At 41.7% G+C, this 25797-nt stretch overlaps 1 protein-coding gene across 5 annotated transcripts in view; it reads left to right on the top strand.

Moving 5' to 3' along the window:
* Nucleotides 1-25797, top strand: part of prdm11 (PR domain containing 11) — a 176216-nt gene that overhangs the window by 47663 nt on the left and 102756 nt on the right. For all 5 annotated transcript variants that reach the window (XM_078220400.1, XM_078220398.1, XM_078220395.1 and 2 more), the window contains 2 exons: nucleotides 2587-2654; nucleotides 21478-21665. In XM_078220400.1, coding sequence (XP_078076526.1) covers nucleotides 2587-2654; nucleotides 21478-21665 — 256 coding nt within the window. The remainder of the gene's footprint in view (nucleotides 1-2586; nucleotides 2655-21477; nucleotides 21666-25797) is intronic.

The following is a 25797-nucleotide window of genomic DNA, read 5'->3' as shown; positions in this document are numbered from 1 at the left end:
GGATGACAGATTTCCTTCCCTAAAGGACATTAGTGAACCAGATGAGTTTTTCTGATAATCGACAATAGTTTTGTGGTCATCAGTAGATTCTTAATACTAGATTTTTTTTTATTGAGTTCAAATTTCACCATCTGTCGTGGTGGGATTCAAACCCAAGTCCCCAGAACATTCACTGAATTTCTGGATTAATAGTCCAGCAATAATACCACTAGGCCATTGCCTCCCCTCTTGACTGCCTTGTCCTGTTACCTTTTGGGATTTATAGACATACACTCCCATGTTGCTCTGTTCCTCTAGACTTCTCAAAATACTACAAATTATTGTGTATTTCTTTGCTTCTCTTCCTCAAGTCCTCACAATTGTATTGTTATTTAATTATATTCATATGGTGAGTATTAACTGAGGATTCACATGAGGTCAGAAATACAGGAGCAGATTGAAACGTTTGGTTTTGTAAGTGCACGTTTATAATCTGTATCTCTCTAAATAAATGCCTACAAAGTGTATTATACATTGGACTCCAGTTCTTTTCTTCACCACTTTGCTTTCTAGAATCGAACAACGGAGACTGAAAGCAGTGGCTTCTGTCTTCCCAGTATTTAGTTGGAGACAATTTTTGCTCAAGCAGTACTGGATATTGAACCAGTAGTTTTAAAGTTTAGTGACAGTGGTGGGGGTGAGGAGGTCAAAATTGGTGAGAAAGATCTGGATATTTTCAGCATATGTGCAGAATTGATGCTGTTTCCAGATGATGCTGTCGAGGAGCAGCAGGTAAATGATAAATAAGAGGGGAGCTAAGGCTCTCCTTGGGTGACACCAGAGGTGACCATGTGGGAATGGGAAGAGAAGCCACTGAAAGTGATTCTCTGATTATGACTGCATAGGTAAGATGTTACTGGGCAGGCACAGTTGAACCCTGCTGGGTGACGGTGGAGAGGTGTTGGAACAGAATTTCATGATCAACCATGTCAAGGTCTGCAGACCATCTGAGAAGGATGAGGAGGCATAATTTACCTTTGTTACAGTAAACTAGAGTGGTTAAAAAGCTGTTTTGGTACTGTAGCAGAAGGTAAAACTTAATCAGAGGGATTAAACATGAAGTTCCAGAAAGATGGAGGTGACAAAGTAGAACCATAGAAAATTACAGCTCAGAAACAGGCCTTTTGGCCCTTCTTGTCTGTGCCGAACCATTTTTTGCCTAGTCCCACTGACCTGCACTTGGACCATATCCCTCCACACCCCTCTCATCCATGAACCCTTCCAAGTTTTTCTTAAATGTTAAAAGTGACCCCGCATTTACCACTTTATCCGGCAGCTCATTCCACACTCCCACCACTCTGCGTGAAGAAGCCCCCCCTAATATTCCCTTTAAACTTTTCTCCTTTCACCCTTAACCCATGCCCTCTGGTCTTTTTCTCCCCTAGCCTCAGCGGAAAAAGCCTGCTTGCATTCACTCTATCTATACCCATCAAAATCTTATATACCTCTATCAAATCTCCCCTCAATCTTCTACGCTCCAGGGAATAAAGTCCCAACCTATTCAATCTCTCTCTGTAACTCAGCTTCTCAAGTCCCGGCAACATCCTTGTGAACCTTCTCTGCACTCTTTCAACCTTATTTACATCCTTCCTGTAACTAGGTGACCAAAAGTGTTCAAGAACTTTGAAGAGGAAAGAGAAATTGTAGGTTGGATAGCAGTTAACAAGGATGGAGAGATCAAGGGGAATTTTGAGGAAAGGGGTGACTGAGAGGAGGACCGGACCCAAGGCAAGAGAACTGCTAATAATATCAGCTAACATAGGAACCAGGAAGAGAAATTGGGTGGTCAGGTTTAGTGGGAATAGGCTGTAGAGAGCAAAAGGTGGTCTCAACAACAGGATGAGCTTGTTGGAGAGGGCATATGGGGAGATGGAAGAGAAACTAGAGAAAGATGTGAATTTGGGGTTAGGGCAGGGGGATCCTTAAGAGGAAGTTGGGCCTGGTGGGCTAAGGGAAGGGAGGGAAGCAATAGAGGCAGCTGATCTCAGCTTTTATAACAAGAGTCCACGGTGCTAGAAAGTATTTCTTCTCACAGGCTCCTGGGAATCTGGAACATTCCTATACCTAAAAGCGGAGGCTGTGGAGATAAATCAAAAATGTCAAAACTGAGATTTATATTTTGTTATACAATTTTGTTATACAAGATCGTACATGGGTTATGATACCAAGACAGCTGCATGTAATTAAGATGCAGATGATCTAGAATCCAGCCGAAAGGCGGACGAAGTCTGGAGGACTGAATGCCCTTTTCATGCTTCTATACAAATAGTATTTCTCATTCTTCCAGTTGGCTCTTGGGAAGAACTTGATAACTGATGTCAAAATGTTTGTGTCTTAACTCATTTTTTAATGTCGTAATTTGCTTAACTATAACGGATTGACTTCTTGACAACTACTTATTTTTTATTCCTAGAATTTTTTCAAAAAATCTAAAGGAACAAGGGGAAATTTGTCTAAAACTGTTAATGATTGGTTTTTTGCAGGTCTGTGACTTTAACAGTTGAAACCTCAGCTGTGTATTGATCAAATTTTGTTTTGTTAATTTAGATACTTGGCAAGAATAACACATATAAGTCCATTGATGGCACAGATGAGACCAAAGCCAATTGGATGAGGTAAGTTAGGAACTCTCATTACAAGTGTTACTTTGAGATTGAATATAGAATGTTATGATTCCTGGAGACCGATAGCCTTTAAAGAGATATTTGAATTTCTTTGTTTGACAAGAAGGATTACACGATAAGATTTCAGGTTTTAAAACCTCTACTGAAATAAACAAACTAAAGCAACATTGTCGAAATCATATTCAATAGGCAACTTATACTCTAAAATACAGAAAAGATTCCCCATTTAACTTTTAAAATGGACAAAGGTTCCCCTACACAATTATACTTTTTAACTCTGTCCTTTTATTCTCCAGGAACCAGCCCAAAGCTGCTCTCAACTCTTGATGGCTTGCTGTCTATTTCATTTTCTAATTCCCTAACTGACTTTCCCAGTGAGGGTCAACATGGAGATTGCTCCCTCTAGTCCAAAGTGAAGCGAATCTTCCAGCCTTGTTTAAATCTTCACCAATTTGGTCTCTTCAATCTGAGTGTGAGCTCCCACCTGCATTCTGCGTGGTGAACTATAGAGACTAGCTGCCTCTATCTCTGTGCTCTCTCTCTCAGATGTTTGCAGACTCACCGTGTTGGTGACATTCAGGGATATCTTAAGAAACCAGCAACCCAATTCTACAGTGGACCTCTCCTCTGGACCTCTCCCTTCTAAAACCCATCTTCAAGGCAATGTAAATCATATAGACCCTGTATTGAGGTAGAAATGCTAATTATTTTACGTTTTAGACCAACGACTCCATTAATCTTGAAATTATATAAATATATATCCATTTACAAAACCTGACATTCCTAACATCTTCCTGTGAGGTATGAAGCCAAATGGTTTACCAAAATTAACAAGTTGCTCTTTCCAATATCTATTGGTGTGAATATCTCCTATCTTCTTCCTCCTTTAAACTTCTGCTACCAAACCACCCAACCTTATTGTTGGGCAAAATTCAGAACAGGTCACATGACTCCATTCATTCCTTCATTTTACCCTAAGTTGAAGATACAGTCCCAAAACCTAACTATCTTATAAACTTCATATTTGTAACACGTGCCCTAAAAGATTAAAAATTATCATTGAGGTGATAACACCATCAAAATGTAACGTTGTAAATAATTTATAAATTAACTTACCACATATAAGACAGGTAATATTCTCTCCCTTGTTTTCACATTTCACCATTACACAATCCACATCACATTCTTACATGGATTAATCCATTACTACCAATTCAATGTGACAATTCAAATTTACAGTTCAGTTTGTGTACGTCTTTTATTTCTCTCATATAAATGTGAATTTGCTTTACTGCTAGTGGCTTTGCCTTCTGTTATGCACAGCAAAATATCACCTTACTCACTTTGCACAGTTTGTAAAGTTTTCTGGTATCTTTGATTAAAAGATGACACAGTTGGTTCATTCTGAGAAATTTTGTCAATAGCCACACTGTCTCTTATTGACCATCTTTGTTATTTTCAAATTTTATTGGTGTAAGCTCTAAATTGAGACAAAATCCTTGGTCACTATTCCACTTCATGTGGCTTATTTAGAATTCTATGTTACATTCACGAAGGGTGTTGACTTTTAAACACAGTTTGTACACTACTTTGCTCAGGTTTTAACTCGGGATTTCCATTCATTTCATGGTTGTTGGTTTTTTTAGTGTCCAGGTCGGTAAAGAAAGTTTCAGCCAGCCAAACAACTGAATTGTTCTCCTGTTTAAATGTACGGTTTTGGTTCCGCATCCCTTCTTTAAGAATATTTGTAAAGTCACATCAATGGGCAGTCATTTGAACATATCAGTTAGGATCAGGAGTAGGCCTTTTGGCCCCTCAAGCTTGCTCTGCCATTCAGTAAGATCACGCCTGATCTGATTGTGGTTTCAAATCCACATTCTGCCTACCCCCAAATAACCTTGATTCCCTTGTTAGTCAAGAATCTTTATACCTCTGCCTTAAAAATATCCATTGACCCTACCTCCGCCACTCTCTGTGGAAGAGAATTTCAAAGATTCTTGGCCCTTTGAGAGAAAACATTTATTTTCTTCTCTGTCTTAAATGGAAGACCTCTTTTAACTTTTAACTTATTTTTAAGCTGTGTCCCTTAGTTTTAGTCTCTCCCACAAAGCGAAACATCCTTTCAGCATCCACGCTGTCAAGTCCAATCAGGATCACCTTTCAACCTTCTATACTCCAATGGACAGGCTCAGCCTGTCCAACCCTTCCTGGTAAGATAATCCTCCCATTTCAGGTATCAGTCAAATGAATCTTCTCTGAACTATTTCCAATGCACTTAAATCCTTTCTTCAATAAGGAAACCAAAACTGTACTCAGTACTCTAGATGTGATCTCACCAACCTCCTGTACAACTGTCATAAAATATCCCCACTTTTATATTCTATTCCCCTTGCAATATACAACAACATTCCACTTGCCTTCCTAATTACTTATTGTACCTGCATGCTAACTTTCCTGATTCATTACCATGCTACCCAAATCACTCTGTCCCTCAGAGTTCTACAATCTCTTTCCATTTAAGTAATGTGCTTATTTTCTATTCTTCCTGCCAAAATGGACAAGTTCACATTTTCCCACATTATACTCCATCTGCCCATTCATTTAATATATCTATGCCCCTTTGCAGATTCTTTATGTCTTTGTCACAACTTACTTTCTACCTATCTTTGTGTCATCAGCAAATGTATCAGCCATACATTCGGGCCCTTCATCCAAATCATTGAGATAAATTATTACATCTTGCCAATTCAAAAATGACCTCTTTATGCCTACTTTGCTTCCTGTTAGCTAGCCAATCCTCTATCCATGCTAATTTATTATGCCCTTCACCATGAGCTCTTATTTTGTGTAGTAACCTTTGATGTGGCACCCTGCCTTTTGGAAATCCAAGTATATCACATCTATTCCCCTATATCCAGGTTGCTTATTATTTCATCAAAGAACTCCAATAAAGTCAAACATTCACAAAACTGTGTTGAATCTGTCAGTCTGATTGCACTGCAATTTTCTAAGTGTCCTGCTTTAACCTCCTTAATAATAACTTACAGCAACCTTCAATGGACCAAATATTCAGCTAACTGACCTGTAATTTCCTGCTTTTTCACTCCCTTCTCTGTTGAATAGTGGAGTCATACTCTCTGTTTTCCAATCTGTTAGGAGCTTTCTTTCTGAAATTTAGGGAAATTTGGAAAATAAAAACCAATGCATCTACTTTCTCAGCAGCCTCTTTTTTTAAGACCTGAGGATGAAGTCCATCAGGACCTGGAGAATTGTCAGTTTTTAGTTCTAATAATTTTCTTAGTACCCTTTCCCTGGTGATTATAATTGTTTTAAATTCCTCCCTTCTTTTCACCTCCTGATTCACAATTATTTCTGGAATATTATTTATATCCTCTACACTGAAGACAGATGCAAAATATCTGTTGAGTTCATCTGCCATTTCTTTATTTCTATTATTAATTCCCCATTCTAAATTTTTAGAGGTCCAGCACTCACTTTACTTATTCCTTTCCTTTTTAAATACCTGTAGAAACTCTTAATATCTGTTTTTATATCTCTAGCTATCTTTCTCTCACACTTTAATTTTCCGTCCTTATTAATCTTTTAGCCATTCTTTGCTGTTCTTTATATTCTGTCCAATCTTCTGACCTGCTATTCATCTTTGCAAAATGATACATTTTTTCTAACAGTCAAGTACCATCTTTAACTTCTTTAATTAGCCACAGATGATGTGTCCTCCTCCCCTTGCAGAGTATGTTTTCTGAATGTTCTGAAATATCTCCTTAAATGTCTGCCAATTTATCTCTGCTGACCTATCCCTTAACCTAATTTACCAGGTTACTTTTGCCAGCTGTGCTTTCGTCCCCTCATAATTGACATTATTTAAGTTTAAAACACGAGTCCTAGATCCATTCCTCTTTCCCTCAAACTTAATGTGAAATTCATTCATATTATAATCAATGTTACCTGGGAGGGGGGCGGGGGGTAGTCTTCACTATGAGGTCATTAATTAATCCTGCTTCATTGGACATTATCAGATTTAGTATAGCCTGCTCTCTGGTTGGTGCTAAAATGTGCTGCTCTAAGAAACTATCCCGAAACCATCCTTATGAACTCGTCATTCAAGCTACCTTTGCCAATCTGATTTGTCCATTCTATATGTAGATTAATATCACCCATGATTATTGCAGTATGTTTTTCACAAGGCTCCATTATTTCTTCCTGTATACCCCTTTCTACAGTGTCGTTATTTTAAGGGGACATATAAACCACTCCCACAAGTGACTTCTTATCTTTACTATTTCTCATCTCTACCCAAACTGATTCTACATCTAGATGTACAGAACTAAGATCATTTCTGTCTATTGTACTGATGTAATCCTTAATTAACAGAGTTTCCCCTCCATCTTTTCCTAGTTTCCTGTCCTTATTAAATGTCATGTACCCATGATTATTCAGTTCCCAGTCTTTCTGATCATGCAACTATGTCTCTCTAATGGCTATCAGATCATATGTATTTATTTCTATTTATACTCTCAGTTCATCTTTTTTTTACAAATGCATTCAAATATAAAACCTTTGGTTCTGCCTTTTTATTATTTTTGTAACCTCTAGCCTCATTTGTTGGTGCATTCTTAGGTTTGTAGACTCTGCCTCTTTCAGATCACCATTTCCGTTATTTCTACCTTGCTCACTTGCCTTGTGTTCTCTTTATAATTTATCCCAAGCTTGATATTTTGCCGTATTATTTAGTTTAAAGCTCTCTCTACCACCCTAGTTATATGACTCACCTGAACACTCATCTCAGCATGGTTCAAGTGAAGACCATTGCAACTGTACAGCTCCCTCTTCCCCCAATACTTCTGCCAGTGCCACATGAATCAAAACCCATTTTTCCCATGCCAATCTTTGAACCACATATTTAACTTTCTAGCCTGATTTCCCCAATGCCAATTAACTTGTGGCTTAGGTAGTAATCCAAAGATAATTACCTTTGAGATTGTGCTTTTCAATTTAGCCCCAGCTGCTCATACTCCCACAGCAGAACCGCTTTCCTCGTTCTACTTATGCCATTGCTACCTATGTGGACCACAACCGCGAGATCCTCCTCCTCCTCATTGTAAATTTCTCTCCAGAATAGAGTGATGTCTTGAATCCTGGCACTGGACAAACAACAGAGCTGTCTGGACTCCTCTCTTGGCTGCAGAGAACTGTGTCCATCCCTGCAACTGTATTATCCGCAACTACCACTACATTTCTATTAACATTCTGCAGTTGTAACATATCATCTGCCCTACCATCTTTATTATGTGTTAATTAATTAATTTTTAATTACTTTATAGAAGAATCCTGATATTCTCTTTCTCAGGCCTTCCGTGACTGGTAGGGGCTGGGATGCATCATCAATACCAGGAAAGATGTTTTGATTTAGTTGGTTAAGTTTCCTTTGATTTGTTTTAGTTACAGTGCCTTACCAAGGGCTGTCACTCCTGTTATTTTTTTGTAATTTATTGAGTATTGGTTTTAGTAAATAAGTTGGGGATTCTAATCAAAAAGTTTATAATAGGAGTTACCCGACCAGGGACTGTCACACTCACATTTATTGACTTTTGTTTTATTTTTGTTTTTGGTGTATAAATAGGGAATACCCCCATCATTTTCATTTGCTTTATTGATTTTTTTTGTTCAAATCAAAAGAGTGTAAAGACAGACTTGCATTTCAGCCCCACGCTCCTGATCTTCAGTCACCCTGTGCGGAGAGAGGTGGGGAGAGCGGAGGACCTCCTCATAAGCTTGCTCTTGAGCCTGGCGAAGTTGGTCATTAACAGGAGCAGGGAGCAGGTGGTTGAGGGGACGTCCTACCCGCGCTATCTGCCTCTCTACCGCGACTACATTTGGAGCTGGCTTTCTTTGGAGAGGGAGTACACAGTGTCCACTGGCACGCCTCAGGCCTTCCGCAACCGGTGAGGGGCGGGGGTGCATCATCACCCTTGGTTTAGCCAGTTAAGTTTTCTTTGAAATTGATTTTTTTTACAGTGCCCTACCAGAGACTGTCACTCCCTCTCACTTTTGATTTATTTATTTTTGTTTTCTCAAAAGTTTATAAAGAGAGACTTCTGGGACACGGTGTTGGGAAAGGAGGTGGACATATGTAATGTTGTATTCTGTAAATAAATCTAGTATTTACAAAAATGACTGGCATCTGGTTTCCTACTTCACCATCTGGCTTCTGAATGAATAAGCCTGAGGATTCAGTGACTTTTTAATTATGGAGTCTGAGCTTTTGATGCTTTGGACACAGCTTTGGTTGAAACTAAACTTTTCACATAAGAATGCAGATAGTCACAGAATTCTGTACTTCATGATGTTTTTGATACATTTTCAACATTTATGATTTAACTGGAGTTGTCTGACATAATTGGACATAGCAGGACTTTATCTCGAGCGAGCTCATTCCCCAGTATGATCAGCATTATTACTTGGCATCTTCTTTAAAACGGTTCCCACAGTCAGAATGCTAGAAATTAAACTGTAATAACTCCACGGAGGCGAAGGTCCCGTCACCAAGTTACTTTATTTACACCATACATCTGTACACAGCCAGCTCTCCAGTTGTTCCCTACTAAATGCAGGCTGGGAGTCTGACAAACCTGCTTTAAATAGGGAGCATGATGCTCCCTGATTTAACCATCAATTAGGACTCATCAGGTGGTTCATACTCCAGCAAGCCAACCTCATTTAGCCTGGCTGAAGTCATCACACTCCTCCCCCACAAAGTCCGAGGAATCCCGAATCCCCTCGGTTTGCTTCCCTCAGGAGTCTTTTCCTCTGCTTGAGTGCCGGGTCAGGATCCTCTAACTCGGCCTCTGATGTCGGCGGTGTCTAACGGTTAGGTGCCCGTCTCTTCCGCCGCGAATGCCGGAGGTCTGATTCCTCGTCCACTTCAGGTGGTAGGGGAATCGCTGCAGCTTTGTCCCGTGTCCATTTCAGACCCTGAGGCCCCCACTTGCTTGTCAAGGAGGACTCTGCTCATCCCTAGGGCTGCAGGGTGGACTTGGCTCCGGAATGGGTGGAGAGCTTGAGGGCTGGACCTGGTCTGGGCCTTAAGGTGTTACCACTGCCTCGCCTATGTATACTCGGTAGGATACCGGTCCGGTCCTGGACTCGACTGTTCCGGTTACCCAGGCGGGTCCATTTGCAAAATTTCTGACCCAAACTCTCTCCCCTGCTTCAAAGTGTCTCTCTCGGCGAGTGTTGTTATGGCCCCTGCATTGGGCTTCCTGGTGTCTTTCCACCTTTCCTCCCGGGTTTGGCAACAACAGGCTCAGTCTCGTGTGGGGCCATCTGCCCATCAGTAACTCTGCTGGCGCAGTTCGTGTGGTGGCATGCGGAGTGATCCTATAGTCAAATAACCACCTTGAGAGTTGTCTCTAATGAGGCCGCTGGCTGTTTTTTCAACCCGGCCTTTAACGTCTGGACTGCTCTCTCCGCTTGCCCATTTTATGCCAGGTAATAAGGTGCCGTCTTGATGTGTCGGATCCCATTTGATTTCATAAATTTTGTGAACTCTAGGCTGGTGAACACTGAACCATTATCGGAAACTAATATCTCTGGGATCCCATGCGTTGCGAACGAGGTGCGCAGTTTCTCAACGGTTCCGTCGTGTTTGCCGAGTTTAGTTTGTAGACGTCTAACCACTTGGAATGGGCATCTATTATCACCAGAAACATGGACCCCATAAACAGGCCTGCAAAATCGACATGAAGTCGCAACCATGATCTGCCTGGCCATTCCCACGGGTTCAGCGGGGCTGCCTGTGGTGCCTTCTGGCACTGTCCTACCAGTTTCGTATGTCTGCGTCCAGACCTGGCCACCAGATGTAGCTCCTGGCCAGCATCTTCATTTTTGATACTCCAAGTGCCCATGGTGTAGTTCGCCAGTATGTCCCAACGGCCCTGCCTTGGGACGATGACCCCTGCTCCCCACAACAGTATCTCGTCTTCCACCATGATCTGCTCCCTCCTGCTCCAGTATGTGTGGAACTGTGGATGGACCGGTCTTTCCAGCTGCCCTGTTAGCACCAGGTGCTTTACCTTTGCCAATACAGGGTCTTTCTGTGTCCACTGGCGTATATTGTGTGCATCCATAAAGTTTCATGTCATCACGGTCTCCTTCATTCTGGGTACTAATGGTGGGGTGTCTGGTAACGGTAGCCGACTTAAGGCATTGGCATTTGCCACTCTAGTCCCTGATCGGTGCTCCAGTTGATACTGATATGCCGCCAGCAATAATGCCCAACGCTGGATCTGGTCTGACGCTATCGGCGGTACTGCTTTGACTTCCTTCAGTAGGCCCAGTAAGGGTTTATGATCTGTTAAGATTGTAAATTTTTGCCCATATAAATACTGGTGAAGTTTTTTTAGCTGCGAAGATTTCCGCCAGTTCTTCCTTTTCAATCTAGGCATATCTTCACTCTGCCATTGCCAGGGTCCTGGAGGCGTACGCTATTGGCCGCTCTTGTCCGTTCTGCCACCTGTGTGCCAGGACTGCACCCACTCCATATGGGGATGCATCACAGGCGAGTACCAATTCCTCCTTGGGGTCATAATGTACCAATACGTTTTCGGATGAGAGTTGCTGTTTAATTTTCTTGAAGGCCCTGCCCTGGTGGGCCGACCATTCCCAAGTTTGTCCCTTTGTTAGCAACTGGTGGAGAGGATCCAGAATGGAGGCCCTATTCTGTATGAATTTCCTGTAGTATGTTATCAATCCTAAAAATGACCGCAAGTCCTGGATGGTTGTGGGAGCCGGGACGTCTTTTATTGCTCGCACCCAATCCTCCAGAGGATGTAGGCCCGACTTATCAACTTTGTACCCGAGATAGGTTACTTGTGGTGCTAGAAAGACACATTTCTCCCTTTTCAGACGCACTCCCGCTGCTGCAAATCTCCTGAGAACTTCCTCCAGGTTCTGCAGATGTTCCGTCCTTGTTTTACCTGTAATGAGGACATCGTCTAGGTAAATGGCAACCTGTGGTAAGCCCTCCATGGTCCTTTGGAATATGGCTCAAGCTGCCGAAACCCCAAAAGGCAATCTTTTATACTGGAAGAGGCCCTTCAGCATGTTTATTGTGACGAATATTTGCGGATCTTCGTCCAGCCTCATGCAGGTATGCATGGCTCATGTCCAGATAGGAGTCCTCCTGCCAACTTTGCATACAGATCCTCAATCCTGGGAGTTGGGTATTTGTCTAGCTGAGAGTAACGATTTATCGTCTGTTTGAAATCACCGCAAAGGCGCACCGAGCCATCCGGTTTTAAGATAGGAACCATGAGTGCCGCCCATTCTGCGAACTGGACCGGTTTTATTATTTCTTCGTGCTGTAATCTTTTGATTTCCACATCGACCTTTTCCCTTAACGCAAATGGTACTGGTCGGGCTTTGCTAAACTTTGGGACAGCCTCCGGGTCGACGTGCAGTTTTGCCTTGACTCCTTTGATTGTCCCTAGGCCTTCCCGAAAAACCTCCGGATATTTGCTCAGGGTCTCACTCAGGCGGCCATTTTCCAGTTGGAAGATATTTGTCCAATCTAGCTGGATCTCTTTTTGCCAATTTCGCCCTAGTAGGCTCGGTCCTGAATCTTCCACTACAATTAATGGGAGCCTCACTAATTGTTTCCCGTAAGGAACTGGCACATGGGTTGTACCCATCACTTTTAGTGGTTTCCCCCATATAGGTCCTCAACCTTGCCGAAGTTTTGGTCAAGTCTTAGGGTTGGAGTCCAGTGCATATCTTATTAAACACTGTCTCCCCAATGACTGATACGGCTGCGCCTGTGTCAACTGCCATTAAAATTGGACATCCATTCAGTTTCACTGACAATTTGATGGGTTCTGATTATGACAAGGCCAGCTGTATTGCCTGTTTACAATCCAGCTGGGCCTTCGCCAATGGGCATTTCTGTATAGTCATATTGTTAATTCCACACACCAATTGGTCTCGGAGCATCTCATTTAATGTTCCCCCCCCCCAAATTCGCAAGCCTCCGCCAGACTTCTTAGCCATGTTAGGAAACTGGTGATTGACTCCCCTGCTTCTCTGAATGTGGAGTAAAAATGGTACCTCCGCAAGATCAGGGGTGGTTTAGGGTCATAATATTCTTAAACTAAGTTTGACAACTCTTGGAAGGACTTTGTGTCCGGTGCCTCTGGGAAAGTTAAACTGCGCATAATCACAAAATCTGCTGGTCCACATGCAGTCAGCACGATAACCTTTTGCTTCTCATCTGAGGTTATGTCATTTGCCCTGAAGAAATACTTCATCCTTTCCACATATTGGGCCCAGTCCTCCACTGCGGGTCAAAAGAGTCCAACTTCCCAAACAGTGGCATGTTTTCTCAACAGTGGCTTAACCCTCAATATGTGTGGTGATTCAGCAAGTTCCTTAAGGCGACTTTTTTTTCCTCATCGCCACTGTAATAACTCCACGGAGGCGAAAGTCCCGTCACCAAGTTACTTTATTTGCACCATATATCTGTACACAGCCAGCTCTCCAGTTGCTCCCTGCTGAATGCAGGCTGGGAGTCTGACACACCTGCTTTAAATAGGGAGCATGACGCTCCCTGATTTAGCCATCAATTAGGACTCATCAGGTATTTCTTTTCATACTCTAGCAAGCCAACCTCATTAACCTGGCTGAAGTCATCACATAAACCACAGTTTAAATTAACTTTATGCCATGGACCAGTTCAGCAACGACCATTAATACCCTTAATCAATGCATTCCTAAATAGCATTTCTTCTAGGGGGAGTTTTGAGTCACCTACCACCATCAGCGATTTAGCTGTCTCCGTGTCACTTAGACTATTTATTTGTTTTCCTGCTTCACCGGACACAAATGTGGAGATTTCATCCGTAAATATAAAATCCTTACAATTCTCTATGTTTTGATTTTTACCAATAGTAAATATGTTTGAAGCGACATTTTGTCACCAGCGCCGTCTACTGGTAGAACATTTCTGTGCTCACCCTATGTATTCTCACAAATGCTACCGTTTTGGTTTTAATCTACAGCATTTTGCCTTCACATGTCCTCTCTTATTACAAAAGTAATATGTTGGTGCCCTCAAATCATACTTATCCTCTATGCTATCTTTTTTACTGCTCTGAGGAACCTATGGGCATGATTTTTATGATTCTATGATTTAGTGGGCCTGCTAGTCACGGGCACAAGTCTTAGAATGGCCGCTAAATAATGTAAGAGGCCAAAAGCAGGATTTGCACTGATGAGATTTTTGGAACATCATCTTCCTGGGCCCTCCCTGATGACATGATCAAGTTCATGCCCAGGAAGAGTGCAGACCTGATTAACATGAATTTGAAGGGCAGCACGGTAGCACAGTGGTTAGCACTGCTGCTTCACAGCTCCAGGGTCCCGGGTTCGATTCCCGGCTCGGGTCACTGTCTGTGTGGAGTTTGCACATTCTCCTCGTGTCTGCGTGGGTTTACTCCGGGTGCTCCGGTTTCCTCCCACAGTCCAAAGATGTGCGGGTTAGGTTGATTGGCCAGGTTAAAAATTGCCCCTTAGAGTCCTGGGATGCGTGGATTAGTGGGTAAATATGTGGGGGTAGGGCCTGGGTGGGATTGTGGTCGGTGCAGACTCGATGGGCCGAATGGCCTCCTTCTGCACTGTAGGGTTTCTATGATTCTATGAATCCATTTGCCTCTTTAGGCCTCGTTGAGTCTTCCCACCCACCAGGCGTGATGTCACACCAGCACAAATTACTACTGCTTTTTAAAAAACGGGATCTATGCCTCATGATCTCAGAGGAAGAAAGAAGCTGAACACCACTCTCTACACTGAGCACCAGGGAGTCCAAGAGGACATGAGGCCGCTGGACAGGTCCTGGGGGGAGTACCTGTCCTGGAGGCTTAAGATTTGGGGCATGACAGCAATGAGATCTCTGAATTTTGCAGCCTGACTAAGAAGGGTGCCCATTACTCTGTTTTTCACTGAATCAGAAAGCAATTGTGCCCTCTAACAGTCTTGAGACTCATGTTAATTGGGTATCCCTTAGCAATGTCAGCTTGCACAATCTCAAAAACAAGAAATGGGATGAATCCTCAGGGTTCAGGGCTCAAATCTTGGGGCATGGTATCAAGAGGCAATGAGGTCTCTTCTCTGCCAGGATCCTAATGCCGGCCAGTGATGATCCAGCAGCCCACGCAAGGCGAATATAACCATCTAGTTCACCTTTCACAGTCAGAATGAGGGAACGCATGACCATCCTGTAAAACCCCAGTGGCAGTGAGCTTAGGGAACAGGAAACCCAGATGGAAGGCTACAAGTGAGGTTAAGGGGGCGAGGGCATATGCTGAGGCCATTCATAGTCTGGAGAGGGGTGGGTGCCTGAGCTGTGAGTGTGATCGCTGCTGTTGGCCTTCCTGACCAGGTTCAATGGGTCAGGAGATAATGATGGTCAGTGACACCAACCTGACTCCTCCTCACCCCTTGCAGGATTCCAAGCAATATTGGGATGGAGCCAGTGGAGCTGGAACTCCAAGAAGTTCTCTTTATCAGCTGGAAGGGGTTCAACACCCTCAATGTCCAGCCAGTGTGTGACCACCAAATGTGCTTTATGCACGTGTATACATATTTTCCAGGGAGCATGCATGTCAACTACATCCTCGATCAGTTGCAGATTCCTGGAATCTTCAAAGGACACCCCAGGCTACAGGGATGGCTCCTTGGGCAAGGGATATCCCCTCAGACTGTGGCTGATGACATCAGTGCAGAGGCCACAGAACGCCAAGGAGACCAGGTATAAAGAAGCGCACAGTGCGATCAAAGCTGTCATCAACCGGGGCATCGACCTATTGAAGATGTGGTTCCACTGCCTTGATAGGTCCAGTGGGGCCCTACAATGCAGCTCCCAGAGAGTCTCCTGCATTGTTGTAATTTTGCAGCAGGCTGAGGAGCTTCCTGAGGATGATCTGGAGGAGTGGCATGTGTCCTCAGATGAGGAGGACATGCCTGAGGATGCTGAGGAAGACCCTGAGGATAGTGGCAGGGCAGAGGCGAGGTGCTCATGGGCAGAAGCGCTAGACACCTTCTCGACTCCCACTTCATGGAGGAAAACTACCTCACTGTCTGACAGCGTGAACCCCTGCTCAGGACGTCATGATCCCTCAATGACCAGGGGATGGTGGCCAAGATATCAATCATGGAGGTGCTGGGGCTGGGGAGTCCTTAACTGCTTGCTGCCCGGTCACTGCAGGAGGATGATGATGACTGTCAGTGAAGAATGGTCTGTGATGCTCCTCAGCTGCTGCTTATGTCCGATTCCTGTCTGCTGCATCCAGCATGCTGACTCCCTGGCTCGTGTCTGAGTGAGGGTCTGCACTTCATTCCTTTGTTACTTTGCTCCAGAAGGAGATTAGGGGCAAGGGCCAAATCCTATACTGTGATTGAAGCATTCACTTTGCGAGAGCCTAACCATCTGGCAGGCATGGAAACCTATTGAGAACACCTGTGTCCCGATGGGGAGAAGCACAAAGCCACTGGGAGGTGGTTTAACGATTCTGAGGCGTTCGAGTAGTGAACAACAATAATATTTATTGCAGTGACATATCAAAATGTGACAAGTGACAATGTCTCCCAACTACTAATGCCTAACCAGTGTCCATGCTGTGCACCCACAATTCCTTAGCCTTGTGAACCCTCCCACTACGTCTAGGTGTGTTCCCAGGATGCACATCAGAGGTGGAGACGGCCTGCTACCTTCCACATCCTATTGCCTGTGATGCCCTCTGGAGGGCCATGTCCAAGAGGGCCCTGGCCTACTTTTGGGTGGCACTGTTGTAGCGACATCCTGTTCTGTCCACTGTGCCTGAGTTGCGCCAATCTCAGGAAAGGGGAATTCAGATTGGCTGGGCATTCCCAGGGTCTCCTGGTTGGAAGGTCCTGGGCTGTGCACCAGTGGATCCTCCTCCCTCTGGGTGCACATGGTCATCTGGGTTACTCAGTTGGATGGAGGGGCAGCTGGAATGGGCTCCAGCAGCCTCAACATCATCTGGCGCTGCAGTCCTGGAGGCTCACCATTGTCTGCACTGTTTATTTGAAGTCCTCAGCCATGAACCTCAAGGACTGAGCCATGCAGGAGCTCTCCCACTTTGGATCTGACTTTAAGCTCCAGGCTTTCCATTGCTGATGTGTTGACCCGGGTGCCACATATTGCCGGCACCATTTCCTGCAACAGGAGGCTTTGGGACTCCTGCAACTGCAAGGCCGAATGGAGGAGTGTCACTGACACCCATTCCTGATATTCCTGGTTCTGCCTTTGCATCTCGAGCAGCTGAGGGCCTTACATGTCCAGTGGCACGACACCTGGCTGTTGCACAGCAGACCTCTGTCCAATCCCTGGAACGTTCCCGCCTTTGCCTGATGTGCATCAGAAGCAGTGTGGTGCTCACCAGGTAGTGACCCAGTAGCCTGCCTGCTGAGACCGCCCATCGAGGTATGTGTCTCTGCGCTGGTAGATGGTGTGGGTGATAACTGTGATGCATCTTCGGTGTCCTCCGACATCTCTTCTGAGGTGTTGTCGAGGGTGGCGATGGGACACTTCTGACAGGCTGATCAGGTGATGTTCCTGCAAGGAAAGGGACATCGTAATGGACATTATACATGTGCAGGGCAATGGGTCTGGGATATGTAGAACTCACTTGAGATTGGTCATCTGGATGAACATGTAGTGGCTCCTCACTTTTCTCTCGCAGGCCCACTTCACTCTCAACACAGGTCCAGTCCTGCTCCTCCTCCTGCGAATTCCAGGTTCTCTTCGAACGGAGTCAGGATCTTTAGCTCGGCCATCCCATCACCTGTCTTCTCTTGCTTACAGCAATTGTAGGCAAGCTTATCCTGCAGGAACACAAATGGGGATGGTGTGAGCTGGCCGCCTGGTGGGTCAGATGTCGATGATACCTGGCATGTGTGAGCACTGCTGGTAATAAGGGAGGGGTTCTGAAGAGGAGTGCAGGAGTGTGAGGAGGCTTGTGGGAAGTCAGATGCTGGGGCCTTGCTATGTGGCAGCATGTGGGATCGAGCTGACATTCCGAGGGGTGACCGCAAGGTGGAGTGCAGAGAGGAGACGGAGCATTTACCCTGGCAAAATGGAATAGGTCATTCATCTTCTTGTGGCATTGCACTCCTATCCTCTTGTGCAGGCTGCTGACAATGACCAGTGCTGCTACTGTCTCCCAGGCAAGATTCATTGTCTTGCTTGAAGGTCTTCTGCCATCTGAGGGTATATTGGTGTATGTTTCTCCTTCACACATCCTGCATATGAGTGAGAGCCCCTCCGTGAATCGAGCAGTAGGCTTCCTCGCTGCCATCCTCCTGGCTTGAATGAGAGGAAGTACTGTGGAGACATGTAAACGTAGCGCCCCCTTGATGAAGTGCTCAGATGTCCCCTGAGGCAGGCGAATTAGAAGCTTCGTACCTCAGGTGTGGTGTTTTTCATGTGGGGAAGAATTTTTTCCTAAGTGCCTAAAAATTGCAATCCGGATCACATCACTGGGACCAGCGGGAAGTGCACTGGTTTTCGTGCCAAGATTGACACTTTGCCATTTTTTGGGAAAATTCCATCCTCTCTTTTTATTTCTTCTATCCCCGTCATTGTAATTAGTGTCCAGTTCATCATCATTTCTCTTCTCTCTCCAGCTTCTGTACGGGTTTGCAAACAAAGGTTTGCTGCTACCTATGTGTTTGTGGGATAGTTCATAACCATCAGCATAACAGCAGTTTTTCTTCTCTTATCTTAGAAGTTTTATGGTCTTTTAGGTGGGATGTTATTCCAAAAGAGATAATATTTTTAAATTCCTCCTTAACATTATCTCAAAGATTTTCAAACTTTTGTTGTGGGAAATTCTTCTAGGTGGCCTGATTAATTTTTTAAAGTTTCATTTCACAAAGGCAAAAAAAGTTTATCCAGTTCAATTAAATTCTTCTAGGTGGCCTGATTAATTTTTTAAAGTTTCATTTCACAAAAGGCAAAAAAAGTTTATTCAGTTCAATGAAATTCTTCAATTGAACTAGTTTTATTAAAACATTGAAATGTTAGAATCAAAAATATTACAAATTAACAATATTCAGACGAACATACAATTAAGACAAGACAAATTTCTTTCAGCCGAAAGGGAGATCTCTGATTTTACCCACACAGCAAATTAGCAATGAGGCATTCTCAAAAGATCTCCGATTTCATGACAAAGAGTAGAATAGTTATACTTCTTATCAGCCCAGCACTTAATTAAAAGCAATTTCATTCAGTCACTGATCTGTCAATCTAATGATGGCATGTCCTTCAATCAATTTTTTTTGACACTTTCAAATATAAATCTGTCATTTGTCTGTTCGTTTTACAGAAGTTCACTCCCAAAAATGGCTTCTTATGATTCAGCATTTCTCTAACCAGTTTAAACTTGCTCTAAAACCAAATGAAGACAAGGCATCTTTATCTTTTGGTATTATCACCCGGCCTGGGTAATTTACTTTGTTGCATAATTTGTGCCTGACTTGTGCTGATATCTTTCATAAAAATATCATAGAAATCATAGAAACCCTACAGTACAGAAAGAGGCCCTTCGGCCCATCGAGTCTGCACCGACCACAATCCCACCCAGGCCCTACGCCCATATCCCTACATATTTACCCACTAATCCCTCTAACCTACACATCTCAGCACACTACGGGCAATTTTAGCATAGCCAATCAACCTGATCCGCACATCTTTGGACTGTGGGAGGAAACCGGAGCACCCGGAGGAAACCCACGCAGACACGAGGAGAATGTGCAAACTCCACACAGACAGTGACCCAAGCCGGGAATCGAACCCAGGTCCCTGGAGCTTTCATGAATACATCTTTCATTTCACTGGCATGTTACAAATTCATTTCTTAGAGACATTATTAAGATGTTACTTAAATATGTTGTATTATTCTCAAACCACATATTAAAACATTAGCTGCTAATTATCCTTATGTTGGGTATTCAGAATTCTCAACTACAGCTATGGTTTAATAGCTATATGCCATCTATCAAATTACATTTCTTTTTCTCCAACAAGTTCCACAAAAGTCTGATTCTGTCTCTTCCTCAGATTTCTAAACTTTTGCTTATAAGCTTCTGGAACTAATTCTTACGCATTAAGCACATTAGTATTAAGTGTATCATAATCTGCAGAATATTCATTTGAAAAGTTTGAATACATTGGGCGTAGATGGAAATGTGGAACTTGAAACTCAAACAGATCTTATTGAATGGCGGAACTTGAGGGGCCGATTGCCTACTTCTCCTATTTCATATGTAAACCGATGCTTTCCCTACCAAATAGAATTATCCAAATTTCTCTCTGCCATTGTAACTGTGGGACAATTTTCTCAAATGATACAAGTACATTTCAACTCCTTTCTTTCTGAATTTAGCCACTGGGCAAATATTCTTTGCCAAATCAAGTCAGGAGTTAAATTGTTTCATCATCAAACCTCCCTGTTACTCCCTGTTGGCATAATCAAAGCTTTTTTCTGTTGATCAAATTCCCTTCCTTTTCTTTCAGAAATTTGACGCTTTCCTCTTCTAATTTTTCCTTTTCTCTTTCCCTTTGAAACGCAAGTTCAAGTTTTTGCATTTCTCTTTTTCTCTTTTCTCTTTTGAATTCAAGTCTTTTTCTTTCTGTTGCTTTCTCAAGCACCATGTGCTTAATTTCCAACTAAATCTTGACTAACTCTACCTGCATTTTATCTCCATTAGTCTTTTCTTCCCAAGGCTCAGATATTGAACCAATATCTCCACAGTTTCAGTCCTTTTACCACCTACTTTTAAAGCTAACTTTTCTGCTATTGCCTTCAAGTTAACCTTTTTAAAATGTTGCAAGGGTGGTCTTGTGGCGCAATGAGTAGTGTCCCTGCCTCTGAGCTGGAAACTCCAGGTTCAAGACCCGCTCCAGGACTTCTATGACCAAGAAAGATGCACTCATAAAGAGCCAGACTTTCCAACATACATCAATGGCTGGTGAGAAGATTGGAAAGACTTCTGGTTAGCCATGTTCTATTGGTGTGAATATCTGCATCTTCTTCACAGTAAGACAAGCTGGGCTCCCTTTCAACAACCAAACCACTCAAACTTGTTGAGCAGAATTCAGAACAGATTTTATCAAATGGTGGAGAAGGGCCGAATGGCCTACTCCTGCTTCTATGTCCTATGTCACGTAACCGCTTCAGTTCTCCATTTTACCATCAATTAAAGAGACAGTCACAAAGCAAAACAATCTTACAAACTATTTGTATCAAAAGGGGAGAGAAAAGAGGATTTCAACCTGAAACTCAGCAGGGCAAGTTTGTTTTCTAGATCATTACAAGGATCAAAATGCTGTGATTGTCATAAATTAAGAACCACGATTGAAGAATGGAAGGGACTTGATCTTTTAAAATGATAGATTTACTTTTAAAAAAAATAAATAATCTTTCTTTAATTTAGCAATTTATTATTAGAAGTCTAGACCATTCCTTAGAAACAGCTAATACTGTCACTCAATTCATCCACCAGTAAATGCATATTTTATTTCACATGAAGCATCCTCCTCATTCGGCTGAAGTGAGCGAACCTCACAGCAAACGAAAGCCAAATTAAAAAATGTCTTGAATTAGGATTGAAATTCCACTCAATTGGTCAAGAATACAAAGCCCAGACATCAATCACATTTATGATGAGAGTGTATATTTTATAAGCACACTTTTAAAAATGTATTGTTCTGTTGTAGGTATGTAGTTATATCAAGAGAAGAAAATGAGCAGAACCTCATGGCATTCCAGCACCATGAGAAGATTTATTTCAGAGTATGTAGGGACATTCACCCCGGAGAGAGGCTGAGAATTTGGTACAGTGATGATTACATGAAACGTCTCCATGCAACTACACAGGACACCGTGGACAGAAGTCTCCTAACTGGTAAGTGACTTAAACAATAAAAATAAGAATCAGTTTAAATCGATAGCGGGAATCACCATGTTGGTGGATCAGCACTGTTACAATGTGTAATTTTTGCTAATGATTTCTGTTTTTGGTGGATAGGAATAATAGGAATGATAATTCAAAATTAGTTTAAACATGTTTTGCTGTGAATCATTGTGATATTGGTTCTTGCAGCATATTAAAGTAAATGTGATCTAGTGATGTTAGGCATTGGTGCCAGATTGTGTGGGTATTCCATGAAATACCTTCCAACATTATTCGTAGAATATCAATTGCATAAATTTGGAATATATAAAGCTGGAAATCATTCTTAATGCAATGGAAATGGTGATTTTTTCAAAATCTCATGCATGCCCTTTGGCAAAACCCTGATATAGGCTCTGGGTTCAATCCAGAATGAGATACTTGCAATACTTCCTGTTGTGTTATATTGCCTGATTCAGGTATGTCAATATGCTATACGGCTGTCCCTGAGACTAAACCTTGTATTAAAATTGTCATTTCTGAACAGTAATTTTTTTTTAGCAGAAGTATGCTATTGAAAAACCAATGCCATGTATCTTGGGGATAGGAGATTGTAGGTACTTTTGTTTTCGATAAACATTACATGGTTATTGTACAAATTGATACAACAGTGAGGTGGAAAAGGCACAGCTTTTATTTGAAGGCTTCTGCAGTAACTGATGAAATTATCACAGTTTTACTCAGTTATAGGAGGCTGTTAAAATGACTGTGACTGATATAATTAGAGCAGTTTATGGAAGGATATAAAATATGTTCTGTTTTTGGAAAACTATGATGAATAATGTAAGGTTTGTAATTTAAGTCCAGACAGTGACTGTGTCATGCAGCCCTAACTCCTTTGACCATCACATACCATTGTGTATCTTGTTTAATACCAGTGCTTTATCAATTATTTTTATTATAAATATAAGATAGTCTAATGGTTTTATTCTGTTTGGTTTTGGTATGGCAGAAGGTTGCTTCATGCTCTTTGCAGAAGTGGTAAATGACAGCCAATTTCTGTACAGTATAAATAGGGGGCAGCTTTGTATGCAAAGGTAGAAAAATAAATTTTTAAAATTGATTACGTTTTACAGTAATAGTGATTTTGTAAGTGGATATTGGACCAAATATTAAACAGTTGCAAATGGTGTGAAAGATTTGGTGTGAGGGAATATTATTTAAAGGATACTGTCCTTGGGATTGCACATGCAGCAAAAGTTGCCAGTTTTAGAAATGGTTCACTGCAAATGAAATGGTTACATCCAATCCACGTGTATGGCAAAAAGTAACCCGTAATACTTCTATTTGGATATTATTTGTCAATTTCAAAAAAGTATTTTAAAATCAAAGCTTCCTGCCAAATTTATATTAAATAACAACTATTGTTTATTCTACGTAACAAAAATATTTAATAAATATACCTTAATTATTCATTCCACAGAAAATAGGACTAAATCTCTGAAACTTTAGATTATTTAGAAGTGCTATTATGGAATAGTGCAGTCAGATATTTTTTAATTATTAGTTTATTTTATTAAAGGATTTAAAGATTGTAATGTAAAGGATTTAAAGATTGTAATGAGATAGATAATGGCAGGGTTTTACCACATTTTCCACTCTGTCAACCACTTGCAGTTCAGAAAATGTATGCATCAGGTACTGCGTAAGAGATCATCTTCATCTCCATTCGAGCAATATTACACAACTTAAATTTATTCACTCTGCCTGCCCACCCTAGATACTTCCACACTAGTCATTTTATGGCCTTTCTTAATGAGATTAATATGTAAAATTCTGGGCAGCTTTATGTTAGACCTATAGTCACTGGAAACTGTGAAACTATATTTCTAGTGACTACAGGTCTAAACAAAGACTTTAGTAACAGCTGATGAATGGAGCTCCTGCCTAGCCCACTGAATAACAAATCCTATGTATTATGCACAGCTGGGCTGTAGAATTGTAGAATCCCTACAGTGCAGAAAGAGGCCATTCGGCACTGATAACAGTGCCACTCAGGCCCTATCCCCGTACCCCCACATATTTACCCTACTAGTCTCCCTGACACTAAGGGGCAATTGAGCGTGGTCAATCAACCTAACCCGCACTGTTCAGATTCTCATGTGCATTAGGAATTAAATAAGTCTCCTAAATTTTCAGTGAAAACCCCACTATTTGGGTTGTGATGATCTGTGAATGAACCTTGTAATTTAGCATTTTTGCGAAACAGTTTCATTTGGAGCATTGCATCAGGAACAACCTGTTCTTACTGCAGCTGTACACAAATTATATTATGCCAATTTTACTGATCAGAGTGGTTACTGGAACAAAGTTGAACGCATATTCATGTGCTTTAGTTGGAAAAGAACGCAGCATATCTCATTAATCATGATGTACCAGGGTAATCACTGTAATACAGGCCCAGATTTTGTGATTAGCAATGAAGTGACAGAGCTCCTTGCTGACTTCGAAAAGTGCTGTTCAAAGATCTAACAATCTATTAGGAGCTGATTTCACCTTTTTCAATGATAATTTGAGTCTGGCACCAACTATAGGGGATTTCCGCTTTCCAAAAACAATGATATCATCAGGCTAGGTAAATAGCCAATCACATTGAAAATATTTCCCAGACAGAAAACCAGGAAGTAAAATGTATTGGTTATCCTTTTGTTTTTAATCCTTTTTGCAGGGTGAAATAAAGATTTGGACATATATATGTTATTAAGGTAGAAAATGAAATATCATGAATAAACTTTTGAAAATTATATTAAAAACACATGGAGTTTTATCATAATGGAGAAATTTGACTTTCCACAAATATAAAATAAGTTCTTTCTGCACCAGAGGGATTGTTCAGTTGTAATTATGACTTTGTACACCATTAAAAACACAGTTACACCTCATTCAACAAGGCATAACTTTTTGGGGGAGGTTTTAAAGTGCAATTAGAGCATAAGAAGCAGAAGCTCACAATATAACAAAATAAGTGATATCTAAAGATTTCCATTTATGGGGACTTCAACAACTTACTCTGTGGAGGACAAAAAACAAGAAATCATTGACAGCAACTTCTGGATTTCCACGTTTAATTGCATGTACAGATGCCAGAAATTCCAGTTGGTTTCTATGTTGTAATGACAGTGAACGCTACCAATTTCCCCATTACAACTGCACAATCTGAGCCATGTTTATTCTCTGGGTACCATTGAATGACATATATAGAATGGAAAAACTACAGAATGTGAAGCTGGAGCAAGCTGTGAAATGGCAGCTGCTTGCCCCATTCATTTTTATTGCAATTGCTTATCCTGTTGGAGTTAGCAGCAGCAAAAGCATTGACCTGGGAATAATACATGTAGATTTATGTGTTCAGCCTTCGCGTAAAGTTGCAACCAGTTTTACTTTTCCTCATCTAAATATCCAAAGCCCTATCATCCTTAAAATGTTACTGAAGGAAATAGGCTCCCTATTTTTAATAGTTAATTTTCAATGCTGCAGAAGTTGATTGGTGGCCACTAACAAATATCAAGTCATTAAAAGAATCGTTCAACATGAAATGACAAGATTTGATTTCTCTGTGCCAAGATAAGTTTGTATCTACCACCCAAATGCACCAACCTCACGCCATTCAGTGCATTTCGTTGGCCTGGCAGACAGCAAGAACCTTCCTCGGGGGATACTGTGCATTATGAAATTTTCTAATACATCTGTTTAATAGTGGAGGAACATATGCATTTTGAAAGCTGCAAATGAAATTTAATATCATAAAGGTGGATTCAGGTCTCTAATTTTACCTTAGTTCTTTATTTTTCTAAATTAATTTAAAAAGAAACTAATTAGATTATATCTTGCATGCCAATATTTGGAGTCAGATTCAATTGTACGTGTAACAATATTGCATCAATTATATGTGTAATATAGAAACGCAATATAAGTAAATACTGAACTTATGTGCACAGAGAATATTTGTTGTGTAACTTAAAATTTTAAATGTTCTGTTTGCTGAGTACTAGATTGAAGGAAATTCTATTTATTTGACATGAAATTAGATCCTGTCTTACCAGACCTCTTGTAAAACAACAGGTAGGATAGGATTTAAATAGGG

This window comes from Mustelus asterias, chromosome 9 (assembly GCF_964213995.1).
Source record: "Mustelus asterias chromosome 9, sMusAst1.hap1.1, whole genome shotgun sequence".
In the NCBI taxonomy this organism is placed as follows: domain Eukaryota; kingdom Metazoa; phylum Chordata; class Chondrichthyes; order Carcharhiniformes; family Triakidae; genus Mustelus; species Mustelus asterias.
The sequence above is the reverse complement of the archived record's forward strand: the minus strand, read 5'-3'. Positions and strand labels throughout refer to the sequence as shown.